Here is a 22,520-nt window from a genome sequence, read left to right on the forward strand (position 1 = left end):
CTAGGCTACAGGGAAAGAACAGGGAAATGGAATTGAATAAACTGCTGTCCTGAGATCCTGCAAGGACACAAATGGACCAAGAGGTCTCTTGCTGCATTGTAACAACTCTATGATTCTAGAACTTGCATTTATATAGTATTTGCACATCTCCAAAACAGTTGACAGCTAACGAAGCACATTTTGACACAGTGATTATAGCACTGTAGGAAATATATCAATTTGCAAATAGTGTCATCCACAGAACAGCAAAGAGCTGATGACGAGATAGCCTGCTTTTCTGATGTTGACTGACAATATTGGGGCCAGACAACATGGAGAACACTGCCAATCTGCATGCATCATAACACAGGGCAGGTTCTGATCTTGGGACCAGATCCACACCAATAGATGTTAAAGCATAATATATAAACTGGTTGCTGTATGCTGAAGCAGCATTTGGACTCATTGACCTAGCCAAAAAGGTGAAGAGTAGAAACCTTGGCAAGATCACAAAGACTGCCAGTGGGTGTGGAATTATGCCCTTGCTGCTCTCAGTCACAAACCTCCCCACTAACCACATTACTGAAGAAATTCTTCATGTCCAACATCCTGCCTCAACCAGCACTACCAGATCAGAATAACTGGCCTCACCACTGTTTGTGAAATGTTGTTTGCATGTCTTGGCCTAATTAAGAATCACCACATAATAACAATTACTTCCATTTACATCATGCCTTTAATGCAATGTTAAAAGGTCCACTTTGGGCTTGAAATGGACAATACCAACATTGCAGTTTGGGCACCAGCTCTTCAACCTTCTGAAAGGTTAGGAAGACCATGACAATATCTTTACCTGTGGCAGACAGCAGCGAGATATCTCTGTAGTTACAGCTGGCGGATTTGTTTCCTTTCTCAAGACTTTGGGGTCTCTGGAATCCCCTGGCACATCCTCCTTTTCCCAAATATTGGAGATGAGGTTGTGAACTTTTAGAACCACCAACTTTTAGCACTTCAGCGAGGACACCATTTGCTCTCAGAGCAAATGGTGGTGTGTGGTCTTTGATTACTGATTGGTGAAGGTTGGACCAAATACTTTGTTGTGAGATGTAATCAAGGCCTCTGATGTCAAGGGTAGAATCACGGTTCAGGAGACCTTTGAAATTCTCCTCAATTTGTGTGCTGACTACCCTTGCCAGTGATATGTTCATCTCTGTTCTCGGCTTTCAGTGGGGCAAAACCTTGGGTGTCTGAGCTGTTCGTGGTCTTGGCAACCTGAAGAATCCATGCATGTCTTGTACATCAGTGTTGCTGGACCTCCTGCACTCTTTCCACCCACCATCTGTTCCTTAGTTCACAGATTTTCATTTGGGTGCATGTAGAGTTGTATCTTTTCCCTGAAGGCACAAAGGTGCTTCCAATTCAGCAAAACCATGTGGTTAATTAGCTTCTGGATGTCCTGATCATTCTCATTAAACCTGTCCTAGTTCTTTCTGGCAATGAAGCAAAGAGTCTCTTCATGGGTGTTAATTATGGTGAACTTCAGGACAGTCCAGGCACTTCAGAAACTTGGAAGTCGACAGGATGTCTGTGAGGCAGCCTCAGAAGAGCCATCTTTGTAGGGTTCTTGAGAACTTCTTCACCACACAACAACTTCACTGTTGAGACCTCATTAAAGCCTTCACTCCATCAACCAAGAGGGACTATGGAGTATCCTCACCAAATTTGGGTACCTACAGATAGTCATCACCATCTTAAATTTGCTTCATGATATAATCCATGGCCTTAACTAATGGATCCACAACAGAGACAATCTCAGTGCAAAGTGGGTTAAACAAAACTGTGCCAATACCCCTATACTTCTGTCAATCATTCTCACTACAAATAGTGCACTTTACCTCCAATTATTTTTCCTGCATGATAATTAACAGAACTAATGGAAAACTGTTCAACCTTTGGTGCATCCACTCCAGAATCAGGGTCTCCACAACCTCGGTAGTCAAGCTGCAGTACGCAGACTATGCTAGCATATGTGCACTTTTGGAGGTTTCATTGTTGACTCGTTTGATGACTTCCCCCACTGTACAACACCAACCTCCAACAATACAGGTCCACAATGAGATGCCAGAAAATGTGCAGGAGTGAGATAGATCAAGCTGGCTGAGTGGTGTTACAACACGGTAGTGTAGCGGTTAGCGTAATGCTTTACAGTGCCAGTGACCTGAATTCAAATCTGGCCGCTATCTGCATGGAGTTTGTACGTTCTCCCCATGTCTGCGTGGGTTTCCTCCCACATTCCAAAGACGTACGGGTTGTGGGCATGCTATATTGGCACCAGGAGCATGGTGACACTTATGGGCTGCCCTCAGAACACTACACAAAAAGATGTATTTCACTGTGTGTTTTGATGTACATGTGACTAATAAAGAAATCTGACTAATAAAGAAATCTTATCTTATCACTCAACATCAGCAAGACCAAGGAATTGATTATGGACTTCAGGAAGGGGAAGTCAGGAGAACACACACCAGTCCTCATTGAGGGGTCAGCAGTGGAAAGAGTGAGCTGCTTCAAATTCCTGGGCATCTACATCTTGGAGGATCTATTCTGGGCCCAACACAATGATGCAGTCACGAAGAAGGCACGCCAGCAGCTCTATTTCATTAGGAGTTTGAGGAGATTTGCTATGTCACCAAAGACTCTTACAAATTTCTATGGATGTACAGTGGAGAGCATTTTGGCTGGTTGCGTCACAGCCTGGTACGGAGGATCCAATGCACAGGATAACAAGAGGCTGCAGAGGGTTGTAGACTCAGCCGGCTCCATCACGGGCAGAACCCTCCACACCAGAGGTCATCTTCAAGAGGCGATGCCTCAAGAAGGTGGCATCCATTACTAAGGACCCTCACCATCCAGGACATGCCCTCTTCTTGTTACTACCATCGGGGAGGAGGTACAGGAGCCTAAAGACCCACACTCAATGACTCAGGAACAGCTTCTTCCCCTCCGCCATCAAATTTCTGAATGGTCCATGAACACTACCTCATTATTCCTTTTTTTTTGCATTAGTTATTTTGTAATTTATTTTGTAATTTATAGTAATTTTATGTCTTTGCACTGTACTGCTGCCACAAAACAAATTTCACAACATACAAGTCAGTGATAATAAACCTTATCCTGATGTGGACCACTTCCCATATCACAGGAGCCACCTCAAAGCAAAAGCAGGAGCTTGTGATGAAATTCACCCCTGCCTTCAGTGCCCCAGCACAATCTTTAGCCATCTGAAGGGTGTGAAAGGTCAAGATCTCAGGCATTGAACAGTGAATCCCGCCCTCTTGCATGCTTGAGACTGGGACTACTTACAGCAGTTACCTCAAAGTACTGGAGAGATACCACCTGCTGTGTCTCTGCTAAACCCTCCAAATTCACTGCAAGCGAATCAATATCAGCATCCTCTCCCAGGCCAGTATCCCCAGCAGTAAAGCTCTAATTACACTCGGCTGGCTCCTTTGGGCTGGTCACATTATTTACGTGCCTAACACCAGACTCGTGAAATAGACTCTGCATTCCATACAACAAAAAAATGCTGGAGGAACTCAGCGGGTCAGGCAGCATCTGTGGAGGAAAATGGACAGTCGACGTTTCGGGTCGAGAGCCTTCCAGTCCTGATGAAGAATCTCAGCCCGAAACGTCAACTGTCCATTTCCCTCCACGGATGCTGCCTGACTCACTGAGTTCCTCCAGCGCCTTTTGTGCTGCTCCAGCATCTGCAGACTCTTGTCTCCACTCTGCATTCCGAGCTTTGTCACAGGAAGTGGACAGGGGACCACTTTGAGGGTTACCAGGTGGACAGGGAAGAAGATTCAAGGATGCTCAGAAAGAGTGCAACTTTCCCAACAAGTCCTAGGGATCCCTAACTTTGAGGTTCTCAATACCGTACCAACGTTCGAAGCCCATGTGTTAGGAGCACATAAAAGGCCTGCATAAGTAGTAGAAGAAAATGCCATCTCCCAAACTGTCAACCCACCCCAACATCCTGCCCTACCTGTGCAAAGTAAGCAGGTCCAGCTTGGCTTCATCAGTCACCTTCAGAACCCACAGAAACAGTAGAATCAAATCATCCTCGATCCAGATGGAAGAAGAAAAGCCTCACAGAAACATTATCATGAAAAAGCATTGATGCCAAACTGAAAACAAAAGGTTATAGGGAGGATGACTGAAATTTTGTTCACTGAGATAGGCATCTTAAAGACAGAAGGAGAGGAAGAAAACCAGGCAGGTTTAAGGAAGGACTTCCAGAGCTTTTGGCCTTGACAGATGGAAGCACGGTAGCCTGCAGTTGAGCAACTAAATTCAGGGAAGGTTTAAGAAGTGTGAGTTGGAAGAGTGCAGAGATCTGAGAGGTCTGTAGATAACAGAAGTGATAACAGAAAATGGGGAGGAGTACAAACGAGCAGGGATCGGAAGACCAGGATCAGAGTGAGAAGGGAGTTGGATAAGTATCCAAAGGAAAAGAATTGGTAGGGCTGTGGGAAGAGGTCGAGGTAGTGGGACCAGCTGGATTACCCTTACGTACACTGGCTAAATGGGTTGAACCATAGAACAATATAGCACAATACAGGCCCTTTGGCCCACCATGTTGTGCCAACCTTCAAACCACTCCTAAGACTATCTAACCCCTTCCTCCCACATATCCCTCTAACTTAAATTCCTCCATATGCTTATCTAACATTCTCTTGAACTTGACCAACGTATCAGCCTCCACCACCACCCCAGGCAGCACATTCCATGCACCAACCACTCTCTGGGTGAAAAACCTCCTTCTGACGTCTCTCTTGAACTTCCTACCCATTAACTTAAAGCCATGCCCTCTTGAATCCTCACAGGAGTTTGAACAGCCTCCTGTGAGGATTCTATTCTAAAACCAAGTCCCCTACTTCCAGAAACCCACTAAGGGAAGCATCCACACAGCACCTAACTAGTCAAGGTCTCTCAGAATCTCGTTTCAAATTAGATCTCATTCTCTGAACTCAGGACATTAAAGGTGCAACTGCTCAAAGATCAATGACTTGTAACGTTTTTCTTTCAAAGTAAACTGCAGAGCCTTAATATTTCCAGCAACTTTTTTTTGTAAAAACATTAATTTCTAAGCTTCCTTAAAGTTACTAGTAAATTACAGTTTGTGCCATTTCACATTAATTACAGGCGACCCCTGCATTATGGGGAAAGGGGATTGAAATGGGCCGTATCTCAATTTTCCATAATGCAAAGCCCCGTCACCTACGCATGGTCAAGAAACGAGAGTTGATAAGAGATACATTTTGTATCTATTTACTATTTTTTCTCCCAGATAAGTTCCGTGAGAATTAATCTTATTCAGTATCTCAAATTTTTGTGTAGTGATTTTTGTGAATGTGCGGTTGTACACTTTGGAAGAAGAAATAAACTGGCAGATTATTATCTAGATGGGGAGAAAATTCCAAATACAGAAGTGCAAAGGGACTTGGGGGTCCTCGTGCAGGATACCCTAAAGGTTAACCACCAGGTTGGATCAGCAGTAAGAAAAGCTAATGCTATGTTGGCATTCATTTCGAGGTATAACGTATAAAAGGATGTGTTGATGAGGCTCTATGGGGCACTGGTGAGACCTCATTTGGAATACTGTGTGCAGTTTTGGACCCCTTATCTTAGGAAGGATGTACTGATGTTGGAGAGGGTTCAGAGGAGATTTACGAGGATGATTCCCGGAATGAAAGGGCTTACATACGACGAGCGATTGTCAGCTCTTGGACTGTACTCACTGGAGTACAGAAGAATGAGTGGGGACCTCATAGAAACATTTCAAATGTTGAAAAGACTGAACAGAGTAGATGTGGCAAAGTTGTTTCCCTTGGTGGGTGAGTCCAGGACAAGAGGGCACAGTCTTAGAATTAGAGGGTACCCATTTAGAACAGAGATGAGGAGAAATTTCTTTAGCCAGAGGATAGTGGATCTATGGAATTCGTTGCCACATACAGCTGTGGAGGCCCAATCATTGGGGATGTTTAAGGAGGAGATTGATAGGTATCTAATTAGTCAAGGTATCAAGGGATATGGGGGAAAGGCCAGGAACTGGGGCTAGATGGGAGAATAGTTTAGCTCATGGTAAAGTAGCAGAGCAGACTAGATGGGCCGAATGGCCTACTTCTGCTCCTTTGTCGTGATCTTGTGATTTGTGAATTCTGTAAGAGCAAAACAGTCGTAACACAGGGGTTGCCTGTCATTGAAATTTAGATTTCTTATAGCAATAATTGCCTCTCACAGCTAACAAATATCATCTTAATGGCACTTAACATTAGAGCTTAGAAACAGCACGCATGAAGTAGCAGAAAAATTCTGCCTAACATTTGCCATGACTACTGTGCAGGAATTCCAAGCTGCAGTTTATAAATAGCTTGTCATGTTACACAAGTTCATGAGGGAAACTTGTCGAAAGGGTGACCACTTAATTATCTTACACAAGTCTGCATTAAACTGAATGGCCAGTTCAAGTGTGCTAAATTAATGCTATCGCAACCGATGCTGCCTCTTAAACCATTGCAGACTTGTACTAGAGGGTTCCGAGATAGTGAAACAATCATTTGACAAATGTGTTGTGGACTTCATTGAAATCTAAAACCTCGATTACGAGTTTGACAACTAGGCACTTTGACTATATTATGAATGACTGAACTTCTGTGATAAACTTACAATCAGTAAAGAAATGGAATGGGGGGGTAGTGGTGGTGTGGTTTGCATGCAGTTTAGGTTATTTTTCTTCTTAAAGCCAACTTATGTACAATAAGTCCAGTAAACATACAACCAAAGCAAAGCAGGCCTTGACATTTTGCCCACACAGATTGCATCCAATCATACTACCATAATCACTCGACCAGCTCCTATTAAACAACTTGTTATTCTACCCCGACGCCTCAGAGGTGGAGCAGACATTGACCACACTTTCACGATTCAAAGGTCTACTCGCAAATAGTAAATAACATTACTGATGCGAGCATCAGCGACATGGATCTGTTGCACACACTTGTTATTCAGCTTCTCCACTCCCCCAAGCTTTCCTTAGTTGAATCCGAAGGGTGGACCTTGCTCATCCAGAAAGTGCCTGAGCTTTGTGATGCAGTGAGATAGTGGCAAAATAAACACTGCTCCTGAAACTGTCTGAAAAGGTCCTTATAAACTTCAGAATACCTCTAATATTCAGAAACATTTATAAACTAATAAAAACTAAACTAAAAATTAAAATTCTGAGGGAAATAAAATGAACTAAAATCATTAAATTAAAAACATTAAACTAAATAGAAGCAAGTAATGGGCCTGTATATGATTGCCCAAGAACAGAGTACATAGATAGAGAAGGGGACAGTTTGGCTCCTCGCATTCCTGACAGCCAAAAATAGACTTTGGGTTCATGTCACTTCCAACTCTTTGTCTGTACGATTTCTTCTCCCCCCTCCCATCAGGCAGAAGATACAAAAGTCTGAAAGCACGTATCACCAGGCTCAAGGACAGCTTTTATCCCGCTGTTATAAGACTATTGAGCAGTCCCCTTGTACAATAAAATGGACTCTTGATCTCACAATCTACCTCGTTATGACTTTGTAACTTATTGTCTGCCTGCACTGCACTCTGTAACTGTAGCACTTTAATCCGCACTCTGTTATTGTTTTCCCTTGTACTACCTCAATGCACTGATGTAATGAAATGATCTGTATAGACGGTGTGCAAGACAAGTTTTCCCCACTGTACCTCAGTACATGTGACAATAATAAACCAATTTAATGTAGCACCCAAAATGCTCAGAGATTTTTTTGCCTGAAAAAACATGGTGAGGGTTTCTGCCACCACCATGCTTTCAGCCAGCTCCATCATGGGCACAACCCTCCTGGCAATCGAGGACATCTTCAAGATGCAGTGCCTCAAGGCAGTGGCATCCATCATTAAATGTTCCATGAACACTACCTTGTTATTCCTTTCTTGCACTATTTAATTAATTTTCGTAACTTATAGCAATTATTATGTCTTGCATTGTACGTACTGCTACCACAAAACAACAAATTTCACAACATAGGTCAGTAATAGTAAACCTGATTCTGGTTACAGTCCCAGACTCATCGAGTGAAATCATTCTCTCAATTCTGCTGATAAACGCCAGGCTCTCAGGAAGTTTGGCTCGATCAATGAACTAACTCCATGGGAAGTTCCCAGTAGCTGGGAAATACCCAGTGGATCCCATAAGTAACTTACCACCACCTACACTGAGAAATGCCTCCAGTACTACCCAGGGACTATTAGCCAAGTCCAGCTCAATCCAAGCCAAGCTCCATCACTGAAGGGTTGAGGACACAAAAGTCTAATTATGGCATTCATCACCAACGATCATAGCAGCATGTTTAACATTCCCTTACATGAAGCGTCTGAAGATCCTGTGTCCAAAATCATGACAGAAGGGCTTTTTTTTTGTGGCATTCACCTTCACCCACTGTACTCACCCCTTCCAAAAATCCACACACTTTACTGGTCCCCGTCTCACACGTCTTCCGTGCCCCTTTCTCCATAAATCATCCTTCTTCCCTGCAACATACACTACAAAATATTCTCCAAACCTTCTGTCTCACACTGTGACACCTCCCTGACTTAACTGGGTTGAAACGTGCCCACCTCATCTGGGTATAGCCCCATCCACACCCTGTACCACACCGGCCAATCGATAACCCGCCCCCCCCAGCCCCTGCCCCACACCGGCCAATCGATAACCCGCGCCCCCCCCCCCAGCCCCTGCCCCACACCGGCCAATCGATAACCCCCCCCCCCCCCCCCCCCCCCAGCCCCTGCCCCACACCGGCCAAACGATAACCCGCCGCCCCCCCCCCCCAGCCCCTGCCCCACACCGGCCAATCGATAACCCGCCCCCCCCCCCCCCAGCCCCTGCCCCACACCGGCCAATCGATAACCCGCCCCCCCCCCCCCCCCCAGCCCCTGCCCCACACCGGCCAAACGATAACCCGCCGCCCCCCCCCCCCCAGCCCCTGCCCCACACCGGCCAATCGATAACCCGCCCCCCCCCCCCCAGCCCCTGCCCCACACCGGCCAATCGATAACCTGCCCCCCCCCCCCCCAGCCCCGGCCCCACACCGGCCAATCGATAACCCGCCCCCCCCCCCCCCCCCAGCCCCGGCCCCACACCGGCCAATCGATAACCCCCCCCCCCCCCCCCCCAGCCCCTGCCCCACACCGGCCAATCGATAACCCGCCCCCCCCCCAGCCCCTGCCCCACACCGGCCAATCGATAACCCGCCCCCCCCCCCCCCCCCAGCCCCGGCCCCACACCGGCCAATCGATAACCCGCCCCCCCCCCCCCCCCCCAGCCCCTGCCCCACACCGGCCAATCGATAACCCGCCCCCCCCCGCCAGCCCCTGCCCCACACCGGCCAATCGATCGCCCCCCCCCCCCCCCACCAGCCCCTGCCCCACACCGGCCAATCAATCGCCCCCCCCACCCCCTGCTCCACACCGGCCAATCAATTACCCCCCCACCAGCCCCTGCCCCACACCGGCCAATCAATTACCCCCCCCACCAGCCCCTGCTCCACACCGGCCAATCAATTACCCCCCCACCAGCCCCTGCCCCACACCGGCCAATCAATTACCCCCCCCACCAGCCCCTGCCCCACACCGGCCAATCAATTACCCCCCCCACCAGCCCCTGCCCCACACTGGCCAATCAATCGCCCCCCCCCCCACCAGCCCCTGCCCCACACCGGCCAATCAATCGCCCCCCCCCCCACCAGCCCCTGCCCCACACCGGCCAATCAATCGCCCCCCCCCACCAGCCCCTGCCCCACACCGGCCAATCAATCGCCCCCCCCCCCACCAGCCCCTGCCCCACACCGGCCAATCAATTACCCCCCCCACCAGCCCCTGCCCCACACCGGCCAATCAATTACCCCCCCCACCAGCCCCTGCCCCACACCGACCTGCTGACCCCCTCCAGCCGCCCCATGCCGTCCGCCCCCCTCCCCACGGGTTACGCCCCTCCCTCCTCAGAGCCCGGCCGCTGCCGGTTCACCTCCACCTGCCCCCGGGTCTCACCGCACTCTGGAGAGTTCCCCCTTCCTGCAGCTGGTGAACAGCTCGCTGGCGTCCATCTCTCTCCGCCGCCCGAGCGCCGATGCGATGCATTGACCCGATGTTCTGGAGGCCCGACTTATTATGGTTGAAGCGTCGCTGGGCGGACGGTCCTCCGGGAGGCGGTGCTCTGAGGGAAACACGGCTCCGCCGCCTCGCAAACCTCCGCCACAGCGCCGCCGCCCGCCGGGAGGAGCAACAGGTCCTCCCAGCATAAACCGCCGCTCACAGCGCCGCCTGTGTCGCGGAGGGCGCTCCCCGGCACCAGCAACGGGGTCTTACCACCCACAAAATGCGCTGGTCCCTCCAGGTGCAATGCTGCCTTAACTCAGAGCGCTACCCCACCTCCCTTACCTTCCTGCCTATCCTTCCAGATTACCTGATACCCTTGGATATTTCATTCCCACTCATCTCCACCCTGCAACCTGTAATGGTCACTAAATCATACCCCTTTGTGCCACAAGTTCATTGACCTTGTTTTATATACTACAGACATTCAGATAAAGTGCGCTTACACTCATTGTCCTCTTAGAATTCAGTCATCTTGGTGTCTTTTGCGTTTCACTTTTCTGTACTCCACTCTTTTTTCAAACTTTCTCTCCGGTCTCTGCTTTCCTTCCCTGTCTTTCCTCATGGATTCCCGTCCCCCTGCCATATTAGTTTAAACCCTTCCCAACAGCATTTAGCAAAATCTTGGTTTGTCCCCTTTGACTCTCACCAACTTTTACTGATGCACCATAGAAAGCATCCTATCAGGATGTATCACAGCTTGGTATGGCAACTGCTCTGCCCAAGACCACAAGAAGCTGCAGAGAGTTGTGGACACAGCCCAGTGCATTACGGACACCAGTCTCCCCTCCTTGGACTCCGTCTTTACCGCTCGTTACCTTGGTGTAGCAGCCAGCATAATCAAAGACCCCACCCACCCAAAACATTCTCTCTTCTCCCCTCTTCCATCAGGTAGAAGATACAGGAGCCTGAGGGCACGTACCACCGGACTTAAGGACAGCTTCTACCCCACTGTGATAAGACTATTGAATGGTTCCCTTACACAACGAGATGGACTCTGACCTATGACCTTACGATCTACCTTGTTGTAACCTTGCACCTTATTGCACTGCACTTTCTCTGTAGCTGTGACACTTTACTCTGTACTGTTATTGTTCTTACCTGTACTACCTCAACGCACTCTGTACTAACTCAATGTAATTGCACTGTGTAATGAATTGACCTGTAAGATCGGTTTGCAAGACAAGTTTTTCACTGTACCTCGGTACAAGTGACAATGATAAACCAATAACCAAACAATCCCCCTAGGACATCGATCTCAGTCTTGCCTAGGTGTAGACCATCCGGTTTGTACTGGTCCCACCTCCCCTAGAACAGTTCCAATGCCCCAGGAATCTGAAACCCTCCCTCCTGCGCCACTGCTCAAGCCACATATTCATCCTAACTACGCTGCTATTCCTACTCTGACTGGCATGTGGCACGGGTAGTAATCCTGAGATTATTACCTTTGAGGTCCTACTTTTAATCTATCTCCTAGCTCCCTAAATTCAGCTTGTAGGACCTCATCCTGCTTTTTTCCTGCATCATTGGTACCTACATGCACCATGACAACTGACCGTTCACCCTCCCCTTCCATAATGCCCTGCAGCTGCTCTGAGACATCCCTGACCCTTGCACCCGGGAGGCAACACACCAACCGGGAGTCCCATTTGTGGCCACAGAAGCTCCTTCTATTCCCCTTGCTGTGGAATATCCTACCACTATGGCACTGCCGCTCTTTTTCTGTCCTCCTGTGCAGCAGAGCCACTCACGGTGCCATGATCCTGGCTACTGCTGCCTTCCCCTGATGAGCGTCTCCCCCAACAGTATCCAAAGCTGCCTATCTGTTTTGGAGGGAGATGACCCCCAGGGGACTCCTGCACTACCTTCCTGTCTGTTGGTCACCCATTCCCTACCTTTCCTGAAGCCTTTAAACTGCGGTGTGACCAACTCACTGAACATGCTATCCACAACGTTCTCAGCACCGCGGATGCTCCAAAGTGAATCCACGCGCAGCTCCAGTGCTGTCATGCGGTCCGTCAGGAGCTGCAACTGGATACTTATTCATCAGGGATGTGGTCGTCAGCCTCCCTGAGTTCCCACATTGCGCAGGAAGAGCATGACACAGGTCTGAGCTCACCTGCCATGACTAAAAAGCTTTGAGGGAAAATAAAGAGACAGGAAAAAAAAATAAGAACCTACCCTCACCTTCCCTTAGTGATGCTTCACTTCCTCACTGAAGCCAGGTATTCACCAAAGCCCACACTTGAACAACCAGCAGCTCTTTGACTAGACAGCAGCCCCTCTCAAACTGGCTGCTCTAAAATGGCTGTTTCACTTGACCCCAACCTTTTATTAGCTGCTGATAGTTAATAGGTGATTGGCTAATTAGCTAATTAACAAGTTGCTGACTTACCCCTTAAATTCCTGCAAGTGAAACTCACAAGCAAGCAAGGGGACTCTCTTCTTTCCAAGTCACCAACTCCTTAGCCCAAGCCTCTTCTCGCCGAAGCCTCAGTCCCCCACCCTCACACTGGCCCACTCACACAATGATCACTTCAAAGTGGCTGCTCTGCTTTACCCTTACTTCTTTTTACTGACTGCTGTTAACTAGTCAATGAGCCAATCAACTGTTAACAACTTGCAAATGTGCCTCTTTTAGACTCCTGCAAGGTGAAACTCACAAACACAGAGACTCACCTCTTTTCAAATCTCCTGCTTGTGACAATAATAAACCAATTACTTATTGAGTGTGAAGACCTTTGGGGAACACTATGAAAAGACACTTTAGAAAGGCAAGTCTTTACTTTTTGAGATTTGTTTTGTAGAGTATTTCCACATGTGAATACACTCTACCGGATGAGGTAATAATTGTGTGATGTATCTGCACCCTTGCTCGATGTGAATAACCACAGCTGTCTCTGCTGGCATTTGGTGGACTCCATCTCTGCATGGTCTGAGTAAATAAACCATCATCTCTTTGATATTTCTTACCCAATGTACTTGTTAGCGCACTACATCTCTCTATACTTCCTTAACAATCTGCTGTTTTTCTGACATGATTCCACTGCCCCTCTCTGTTTTCACATTGGTAGAACTTAAATTAATGAAAGCAGCAGATTTAACCCTTTCACACTCAGTTCTTGGGAGTGAGTTCCCTCAAAAGAAAATGTTCTTGTCCTCCCTCTCACCATATCTGGCTTTCAATATGTTTTTGTAACTTCAATGCAAAATAATTATTTTTAAGGTTGGTGTTATCAATGCAGTCAGGATGTTGCATACACAAAGATGTGACAGTTATGAAACATGTAATTGGATAAACCATGATCAGAGTTTCTCTGTGCATTCCACTTCGAATAGCAAGAGTAGGATGTATAATTAATCTTAGGATTTTATGCTAATTAAATCTCAGGGATTATCATACAATTTTGCATTACATAAACTCTTGGTTTTATATAGTGAAAGACCTTTGGGTTAATGTGGTGGAAAATCCTTGGATTTATAGGACATCAGCTGTTCCAAGGCAGTCAAATAGTTCTGGGCGGGAATGTTAGCGTTCATTTTTGTCATCCCAGCTGCAAAAGCCTCCCCGCCCTTCTGTTCTACACTCTGATACTCTGTGCCCGACCTATGAATGAATATGCCTTCTACACACCAATCTAACTGTGCCTTCAGAGATTGTTGGCCTCATACACCGAGGTCCCTCTGTTCCTCAATACTCCCAAGGGCCCTACCATTCAGTGCTTGCTGATTAGATCTTAATTGCCTTTAAAGTTTTCTTAAACATTTTACTGTTATTCCTTGGATATTCTCAACATCCAGTTTCTTAAAGCACATTGGTGGGTTTGCAGACAAGGAAGATTTCCTCCACAAGGGAACTTTCCAGTTCCCGATCTGTCGCTTTCAAAGTGTAACCAGATCTCAGGTGCAGGTCTCTCAAAGCAATTTGTCTCAATGTTGTTGCAGGAGCCGTAGCGTAGCAGTTAGCGTAACGCTATTACAGCGCCAGCGACCCGGCTTCAATTCCAGGCATTGTCTGTAAGGAGTTTGTACACTCTCCCCGTGTCTGCGTGGGTTTCCTCCGGGTGCTCCGGTTTCCTCCCGCATTCCAAAGACGTACGGGTTAGGAAGTTGTGGGCATGTTATGTTGGCGCCGGAAGCATGGCGACACTTGCGGGCTGCCCCCAGAACACTCTACGCAAAAGGTCCATTTCACTGTGTGTTTCAATGTACATGTGACTAATAAAGATCTCTTCGTACAAACATTTCAGCTATTCCCCCCTCACTGATGTCTTGCAAGCACAACTAACACATTCAGGCCTGTCAGGCAATGCAGACTATTTACCCTTGCTCAGAACCACTCTTGCATTGGATGCAGTGGCCAGTTACTGCACTGGTATCCAGAGGCTAGACTTCAGATCCCACTGTGGAATCTGAGGAATATAAATACAATTGATTGAAGGAGCCGATATCAGCATTTGGAACAGTGAAAATGTTGGATCACCAGCAAAAAAAAATCTTGTTCACTGAAGGGAAAGAAATCTGACATCCTTGCGTCTTATTTGTGACTCCAGACCCACCAATTTGGTTGACTCTGAACTATTTCCTCAGCTCTGGGCCAATTAGAGATGAACAATGAATTGCTGGTGAGGTCCACCCCTGAGAGTACATTACCTCCACTATAGGTACAGTGGAACAATACGGCATACACTTCAGTTTGTACATTTACCTCATCCTAGCTTGACCAGGATACAGCATAGAGACAGAAGAGACTGCAGATGCTGGAATCTGGAGCAACACTTGAGATGCTGGAGGAACTCAGCGGGTCAGGCAGGTCTGTGGAGGGAAATGAACAGTCGACGTTTCAGATCGAGACCCTTCATCAGAGTATAGCACGACTTTGCTCGATCAAACTCCTCTGGAACACACCGAGCTTGGTGCAACCTTTCTGGGGAAGGACTGCAGTCCAAGGTTCTGCTGCCACTTCTCAAACAATTGACGGGTTTGTTGTTCAAAGAGGCCACATGAGTGGCTTTAGTGCTTTGCAAACAGTAAGTTTGATGTCATGGTGAATGTACTGATTTGGTGAGCCTCTGTACGGAAGGAACGATGTACTGATCGTATTGTATTTCCTGTGTATATTTTTATGAATAGTTTAGTTTTGAAATAACCAAAGTGGGATGACTTCTGTCGTGAAATGAAACACAGCAGAAGAGATCACTCTTCCACCCTGATCAGCACATTCAACAAACCTTCTAGCCAAGGGTTCAAGTTGGCACCAACTTTATTTCAATTAAAGTGATCAGCTCCAACAGGAACATAGCAATAACTAGAGTAAGGAGGACAAGGCTTGTCCAGTTCATCTTCTACAATCCTGCTGATGACGAGATACAATGACAGTGGAGTTATTGACTAACACAGTGGTCAATCTTTCTCTAAATGATCTACAACAGACACAACACAAGGGAAACAAGTCCCACAGGGCTTTGACCAAGTCTGTTTGAACATTAATGCTCTACTTAGGAAGTAGCCAAATCCCAACATCGTCTGGAAGCTCGCACTGACTGCAGTCATTCACTTCCCATTAAGCAAGTTTAGAAGGATCCATAAACATGAATTAAACAGGGATGAGGGGGGAGGGAAATCTATCAACAGAGTTGCTAGAAAACAGTCAGAATGAATGGTTGATGGCTGACCAAGGAGCCACTCACATACTGCTCCAGGTGACCACACTGCTGTAAATGACTGAGATTGATTACACATGACGAGAATTTGCTGAACTTTTCTGGGGAATTACCCTGCTTTTACTGGGAGAAGTTGCTGTAGTTTATGTTTTCCCCTGCAGTTTAAAGATTCTGTTTGCTGAGTGACTTGATTTTCTTTTGTTTCCTGTAAAATAGGGTGTTTTCTGTAGGACCCCATCACACTCTTCCCCCTTCCCACTGACTGATGTAACGTGGTCGCTACCAGCCTGCGCTCTCAATGCAATTATTATTAGATTGCAAATTGTTGTTCTGAGTTCAGCAAGCACGCACAGTTTCATAAACCAAACAGCCACTTAGCCAGGAGTAGTACACTAGTCAACTGATTAACTATGATCAGGGAATTTTCAAGGGCTTTTCTTGAAGTGCTGTTTATCTTAACTGCTACATTTCTCCCCCTATCCCTAACAGGGTTACCGCCTGGACTCGAGTGTTTGTAGTCTAAACCCATTCATCAGCCACATGCTTGGAATGATTGGTGGGGCACATCGGACCTCCGCACTGCACCTTCCCAAGACTGACAGGCTGGGATTAGGATCAGGGTTGGCTGGGTCCATATAAACCCTGGTCCGACTGGTGTGTTCCACCATGCAACATTGTTCCATCTATTTCCGTTTAGGTTCAAGGCCACAACATCCAGGCACAGACCCCACCAGACAATGAAAACCAAACTACCAGCAACATAATCCAAGACCCCACCCACCCCGGACATACTCTCTTCTCCCCCCTTCCATCAGGCAGAAGAAACAAAAGCCTGAAAGCACGCACCACCGGGCTCAAGGACAACTTCTATCCCGCTGCTGTAAGACTATTGAATGGTCTCCTAGTATGATAAGATGGACTCTTGACCTCACAATCTACCTCGTCATGGCCTTGCACGTTGTTGTCTGCCTGCACTGCACTTTCTCTGTAACTCTAACACTTTATTCTGCATTCTGTTATTGTTTTCCCTTGTACTACCTCAATGCACTGTTGTAATGAAATGATCTGTATGGATGGCATGCAAAACAGTTTTTCACTGTACCTCAGTCCATGTGACAATAATAAACCAATTACCAATGACCATCCTAAACCATGATCCACTGCGATTTTTAAACCAATTCAGTGCACTTTTCTGGGTCTCATATTTATGCTTTCGCATTACTTTCCATCTCTCAGTTATACTACTTCTGCTAAAAGACAAGAAGTGACCTTGAACCCCACTCACTAAAGAGTGCGTTTCATCATCAACATCATTGCCCCACTCGGCTACACAGGTTCCTTTCAGGAGTTTGTTGTGATCACGATGGTGAGACATTGAGAGTAGGGTGACAGCCCGTTACATAGGCCCACTGTCAACACCGGTCACCCAAAGCACAAGTCAGAACAAGTTGGAACACAAATCATCAGGGACCCCCACCATCCGGGCCGTGCCCTCTTCCCAATGCTGCCATCAGGCAGGGGGACAGGAGCCTGAAGACCCACACCTCAAGGTTCAACAACAGCTTCTTCCCCACTGTCGTCAGGTTCTTGAACCCACCTGAAAAACATTAACCTCGGACTATATATTTCGCTCTCTCTCCCTCTCAACTTGCATTAGTGTCGTTATGTTTATTTTCCACACATGCATGTATAATTTATGTTAACAGATTTGTCCTCATCTTGTAACGTACTGTGCTGCAGCTGCGAAAAGCTAATTTTCCTGGCATTTATACCCTGTGTATGCACACCTCTGACCATAAACTTGAACTTGGAATGAACCCACTTGAATAGTGGTCGACAATGGCTCAAGGCTCCCAAGTCAATTCACCTTGATGGAATCCAGGCCAACATGTTGTAACCTCAGCTTTAGGTTAGCACAGTGGTTATGTTGCTGAGCTATTGACTGAGGGACAGAAGTTCAAATCCCACCACAGCTACACAAACAAATGTGACATTTTGTTTTAAAGGCAAAGCATCATTAAAGGTGGTCACTGAACTACCACACTGTTGTAAAATCCCATCTGATTCAGGGGCATCTTTCATGGAAGGAGATCTGCCGTCTTTACCTGAAGCTACATGGTTGATTCTAAACAATAAAATATGGAAATGCACAACCAGTCAGCCAGCATCCAGGGAGAGAGAAACAAGAGTTTCTGTTTCAGGTCAATGACAAGGGATGAGCAATAGGTGCTGAGATTCCAGGCCCTATACAGGAAGATCCTTACTCACCCCCTACACACTCAATTTTACCATGTACAGACTTTGTATAGACATAGAACTGGTTTCAAGTAATTTTGCAGCCTGAATTCAGAAATGTCGAAAATACCCAAAATGTTACACCAAGTCCTGCGATGAATCAAAATATTTTTGGGCCACAGAAGGATCACGTTGATAATTGCTCTGTGGTTCCTGCTCTTCCCCATATAATACACAGCAAACCCCCAAACTTTTATTTGCCGATCGTTCTATTCAAGATACGGACTAAACAATGTCAGCTGCCCACTTTTAGTTCTGACGTTTGAAGTCTTGAAGATGCCACAGCACAAAAGAAAAGGGATATTGTAGATTTTGAATGCAGCATTCCTTACGAAGCAGCAGAGCCTCTTGTGCAAAGTGCATGGGTTCATCAACAGTGATAGCCTCTACCCTTAAAGTGGTGAAGGCTCTTAGAGGTGGGTGTCCTCCTCAAAACTGTCCCCTTCGTCCCTCGACCCTTTGTTCACCAGGGCATTCCAGCCTCCGGAACGTTCCATCGCATCGCCATTCACGCTGGGCTTCTTCTCCTGCATCTCCACTGTGCTGTCTATCGTTATGTCCAGGGTCGGGTTGTCGTGGCAACCGTTCTCAACAAAATGGAGTTCCTCGCCATGGGACTGATGGGAAGAAATTAAGTAAATAATGCTGTTATCATCAATAAACAAGAATCGTCAAGATTCAACATTGTCATAGTCATGGAGTCACACAGCATGGAAACAGGCCCTTCAGCCCAACTCGTCCATGCTGACTGTGTTGCCCAGCGAGCTAGTCCCATCTGCCTGTGTTTGGCCCATAGCCCTCTAAACCTCTCCTATCCATGTGCTTATCTGGATGGCTTTTAAATCAATCAAAAGGTATCGATTTTTCTAAAATATGCTTGATATCTTTTTGTTTTCACCCTGGATTATTGTGTTCCAACGTTTACAGCTGGACTTGAACCTGTAACTTTAGGTCTTGAGAGGCAACAGTACCAACATTCACTCTGCACCTCACTCATAAGACTTAAATCCACAGAGAGTGCGCTAACACACCAGCACTTTGCCTGCTCTCCATCGCAGTTTTTGTGGTTTCTTAAACATTTTTTTTAGAATCTAGGCATCACTGGCAAGCCCAGCCTCCCTAACTGAGGAGAATGTGGTGAGCCGCCTTTTTGAATCTACTGACGCACTCATTTCGGGAAAGGTTGGGGATGGGTAAGCTCCGGGAACTAGACCCAGCCACTATGAAGGAGCGGCGGTATATTTCCAGGTCCTGCTGTGGTCTTGGGCAAAGCAGTTGCCATATCAAGCAGTGATGCTCCCTGCTACAAGGTCCTGCTGCCCTCGTCCTTCTTGGTAGTAGAGGTCATGGGTTTGGGAGGTCCTGTTTGAGGGATGAGGGGTATCCACAGCACATTGGTGGAAGGTAAGTACCGTCGTCATGGTGCTCCGTTGGTGGAGGAAGTGGCAATGTAGGGTGGTAGAAGGTCTTCCACTTGCCTCTCACATTCCTCGTAACCTGGATCATTGATGCCCACTATCAGAGAGCAATACAGCTATATAGCACAGAAAACAGCCCTTCAACTCAACTCATCTGTGCCGAGCAAGTTGCCAAACTCCACCAGTCCCGTTTGCCTGTGTTTAGCCCATATCCCTCAAAACCTTTCCTGTCCGTGTCGAAATGTCTTTTAAACATTGTAACTGTACCCACCACCCTCTTGTGAAAAGTTGCCCCCTCAGGTCCCTTTTAAATCTTTCCCCTCTCACCTTAAACCTATGCCCTCTAGTTTTGGACTTCCCTACCCCAGGGAAAAGACTGTGGCTATTCACACTATCTCTGCCCCTCATGATTTTATAAACCTCCATAAGGTCACCCCTCAGCCTCCTTCACTCCAGGGAAAACAGTCCCAGCCTATCCAGCCTCTCTTTATAAACTCAAACCCTCCAGTTACGGTAACATCCTCATAAATCTTTTTTGCACCCTCTCCAGTTTAATGACATCCTTCCTATAACAAGGTGACCAGAAATGTCTGCAGCACTCCAAATGTGGCCTTAACAATGTCTTGTACAGCTGTAACATGACGTCCCAGCTCCTGTACTCACTATCCTGACTGATCAAGGCAAGCGTGCCAAACACCTTCTAACACCACCCCCTCTAGCTGTGTCACCACTTTCAAGGAACTATGTTGATCAAGATCCCATTGTAATCTTGGATACCCCTCTTCACTGTCCACTGTACCACCAATTTTAGTGTGAGCCATTTACCATGTGCGTTAACTTTGGGAGCCGCCGTTGCCAGCAGATGTAGACAAAGCCCGAGACAATGATCACTGCGCAGATCGAGCCAATGATAACCAGCACAATGAAGAGCTTCCCGTAATCTCCGCGGGGCTGGCTGGGTCTTCCTTGGCATCCTGTGGACGAGGTGATGTTATGGATACCAATCTGCAAAGAGAGCAGCAACGTTAGTTTTACAGCAGACTGAAGATAGGAAAAGGGGAAGCCCAATATATAGGAGGGAAAAGCAGAGCAGTGATAGGTGGACAAAAGAGGGGAGGCGGGGTGGGCACAGGGAGGTGATAGGTAGATGCAGGTAAGAGATAGTGATAGGCAGGCGTGGGGGAGGAGAGAGCAGATCCACCGGGGGGGATGGGTCAAAGGTAAGGAGAGAGAGGGAAAAAATGGGGGCTAGGAAAGGGAAGAGAAGAAGCATATGGGGGGGGGGTGGTAACTTTTTCAACCAGAGGGTGGTCCGTATATGGAACGAGCTGCCAAAGGAAGTGGTTGAGATAGGCAAATTACCAACATTTAAAAGACACTTGGACAGGTACGTAGAAGGTTAAGAGGAATGTGGGCCAAACATGGGCAAATGGGCATCTTGGTTGGCATGGACCAGTTGGGCTGAAGGGCCTGTTTCCTCCTGGATGATTCTATGACCATCCTTCAACTCCCCCTCCCACACTATCACTGATACGTCAGTCCTCGGCCTCCTCCACTGCCAGGAGAATTCCAAGCGCAAACTGAAGGAACAGCATCTCATTTTCCGTCTTGGAACCTTGCAGCCTGACAGCATGAACAGTGAATTCTCCCACTTTAGGTAATCCCCACACCCCTTCCCCACAAACACCACCCCCCCCCATATGCTCCTTCTCTTCCCTTTCCTAGCCCCCATTTTTTCCCTCTCTCTCCTTACCTTTGACCCATCCCCCCGGTGGATCTGCTCTCTCCTCCCCCGCGCCTGCCTATCACTATCTCTTACCTGCATCTACCTATCACCGCCCTGTGCCCACCCCGCCTCCCCTCTTGTCCACCTATCACTGCTCTGCTTTTCCCTCCTATATATTGGGCTTCCCCTTTTCCTATCTTCAATCCTGAAGGGTCCTGACCCGAAACGTTGGCCGCCTGCTTTTCTCCACGGATGCTGCCTGGCCTGCTGAGTTCCTCCAGCATCATCGTGTTTTTCATCCAGATTCCAGCATCTGCAGTCCTTTGTTTCTCTACAACTGTCCTTTTGCCTCCACAGATGCTGCTCGACCCACTGAGTTCCTCCAGTGGTTTGTCCTTTGCTCCACGTTCCAGCATCTGCCACCAGCTGGCTACCTTTGCCTCAACATCTCCAGCTATGAGTGGAACGTAAGGGAAGTCTTCCTCTTGGAGCGGAGCCTGATTAATATCCCACCTCCTGTTCACTCAATCCAATCTGAGGTCCGCCAGGCAGTGGTCAGCACGGGAGACAGACACAATGGATGCTGTGGGATGCCCCATCACCAGAACGCACCAACAAGCACCGAAACCTGGCTTGGCTGGCAGTGAGAGGGACCCTCCCCTCCAGATCCTTCCTGCACAGCCGGAGTCTCACTGCAGTGCTGACGAGACAGTTGTCTGCCTCCTCGAGGATTGTGCGTTTGTCTGAAAAAGGGTGTGATGGGGTCCTTGTCGAGGTTCACCCCAAGCTGCTGACGCTGAGCTACAGGCCGTTCCCAGCGACGCATACCGAGGCAAACATCGACTGCTCCGGGAACGTCATTGTAAAAGGTAACTGGAAATGTAGGGGTTAATGACGGGAAATGTAAGGGTTAATGGTGTGTAGCTATTATTGCTTCAAGCATGGTGTGACTATAGTCATGACTGCAAAAGGTGCAGGTGCTGGTGAGAAACAAAGAAGTGCTAAAGACATATCTTGTTTTGCTAAAAGTTTGCTGTAAGCAACTGCCCGAGTACGTGCAACTTCCCATGTAGGCTTCTTTAGATTAAGTATAAAAGGAGGGACACTAACACGTAAACCCTGAGTGGGGATCAGTACAGAGCTCGGGTTACACTGTTTACTCTTTCTCTGTATCCCTCACTCCCGCTAGCGTTAAACTAATGAAGCATT

At 47.5% G+C, this 22,520-nt stretch overlaps 2 protein-coding genes across 4 annotated transcripts in view; both read right to left on the reverse strand.

The window, feature by feature from the left end:
* Positions 1-10,284, reverse strand: part of abtb1 (ankyrin repeat and BTB (POZ) domain containing 1) — a 76,067-nt gene extending 65,783 nt beyond the window's left edge. For all 3 annotated transcript variants that reach the window (XR_007956512.1, XM_052018480.1, XM_052018479.1), the window contains exon 1: positions 10,105-10,284. Coding sequence is in view for 2 of the 3 variants with exons in the window: in XM_052018480.1 (XP_051874440.1) it covers positions 10,105-10,160 (56 nt within the window). In the remaining variant the exon portion in view is untranslated. The remainder of the gene's footprint in view (positions 1-10,104) is intronic.
* A 5,172-nt stretch (positions 10,285-15,456) lies between these two features.
* Positions 15,457-22,520, reverse strand: part of podxl2 (podocalyxin-like 2) — a 37,821-nt gene continuing 30,757 nt past the window's right edge. Inside the window, exons 6-7 of the mRNA XM_052018477.1 lie at positions 20,411-20,590; positions 15,457-18,784 (exon numbers count right to left, since the gene is read on the reverse strand). Of these exons, the coding sequence (XP_051874437.1) occupies positions 18,578-18,784; positions 20,411-20,590 (387 nt within the window). The 3' untranslated portion in view covers positions 15,457-18,577. The remainder of the gene's footprint in view (positions 18,785-20,410; positions 20,591-22,520) is intronic.

This window comes from Pristis pectinata, chromosome 6, assembly GCF_009764475.1.
Source record: "Pristis pectinata isolate sPriPec2 chromosome 6, sPriPec2.1.pri, whole genome shotgun sequence".
Taxonomy (NCBI): Eukaryota; Metazoa; Chordata; class Chondrichthyes; order Rhinopristiformes; family Pristidae; genus Pristis; species Pristis pectinata.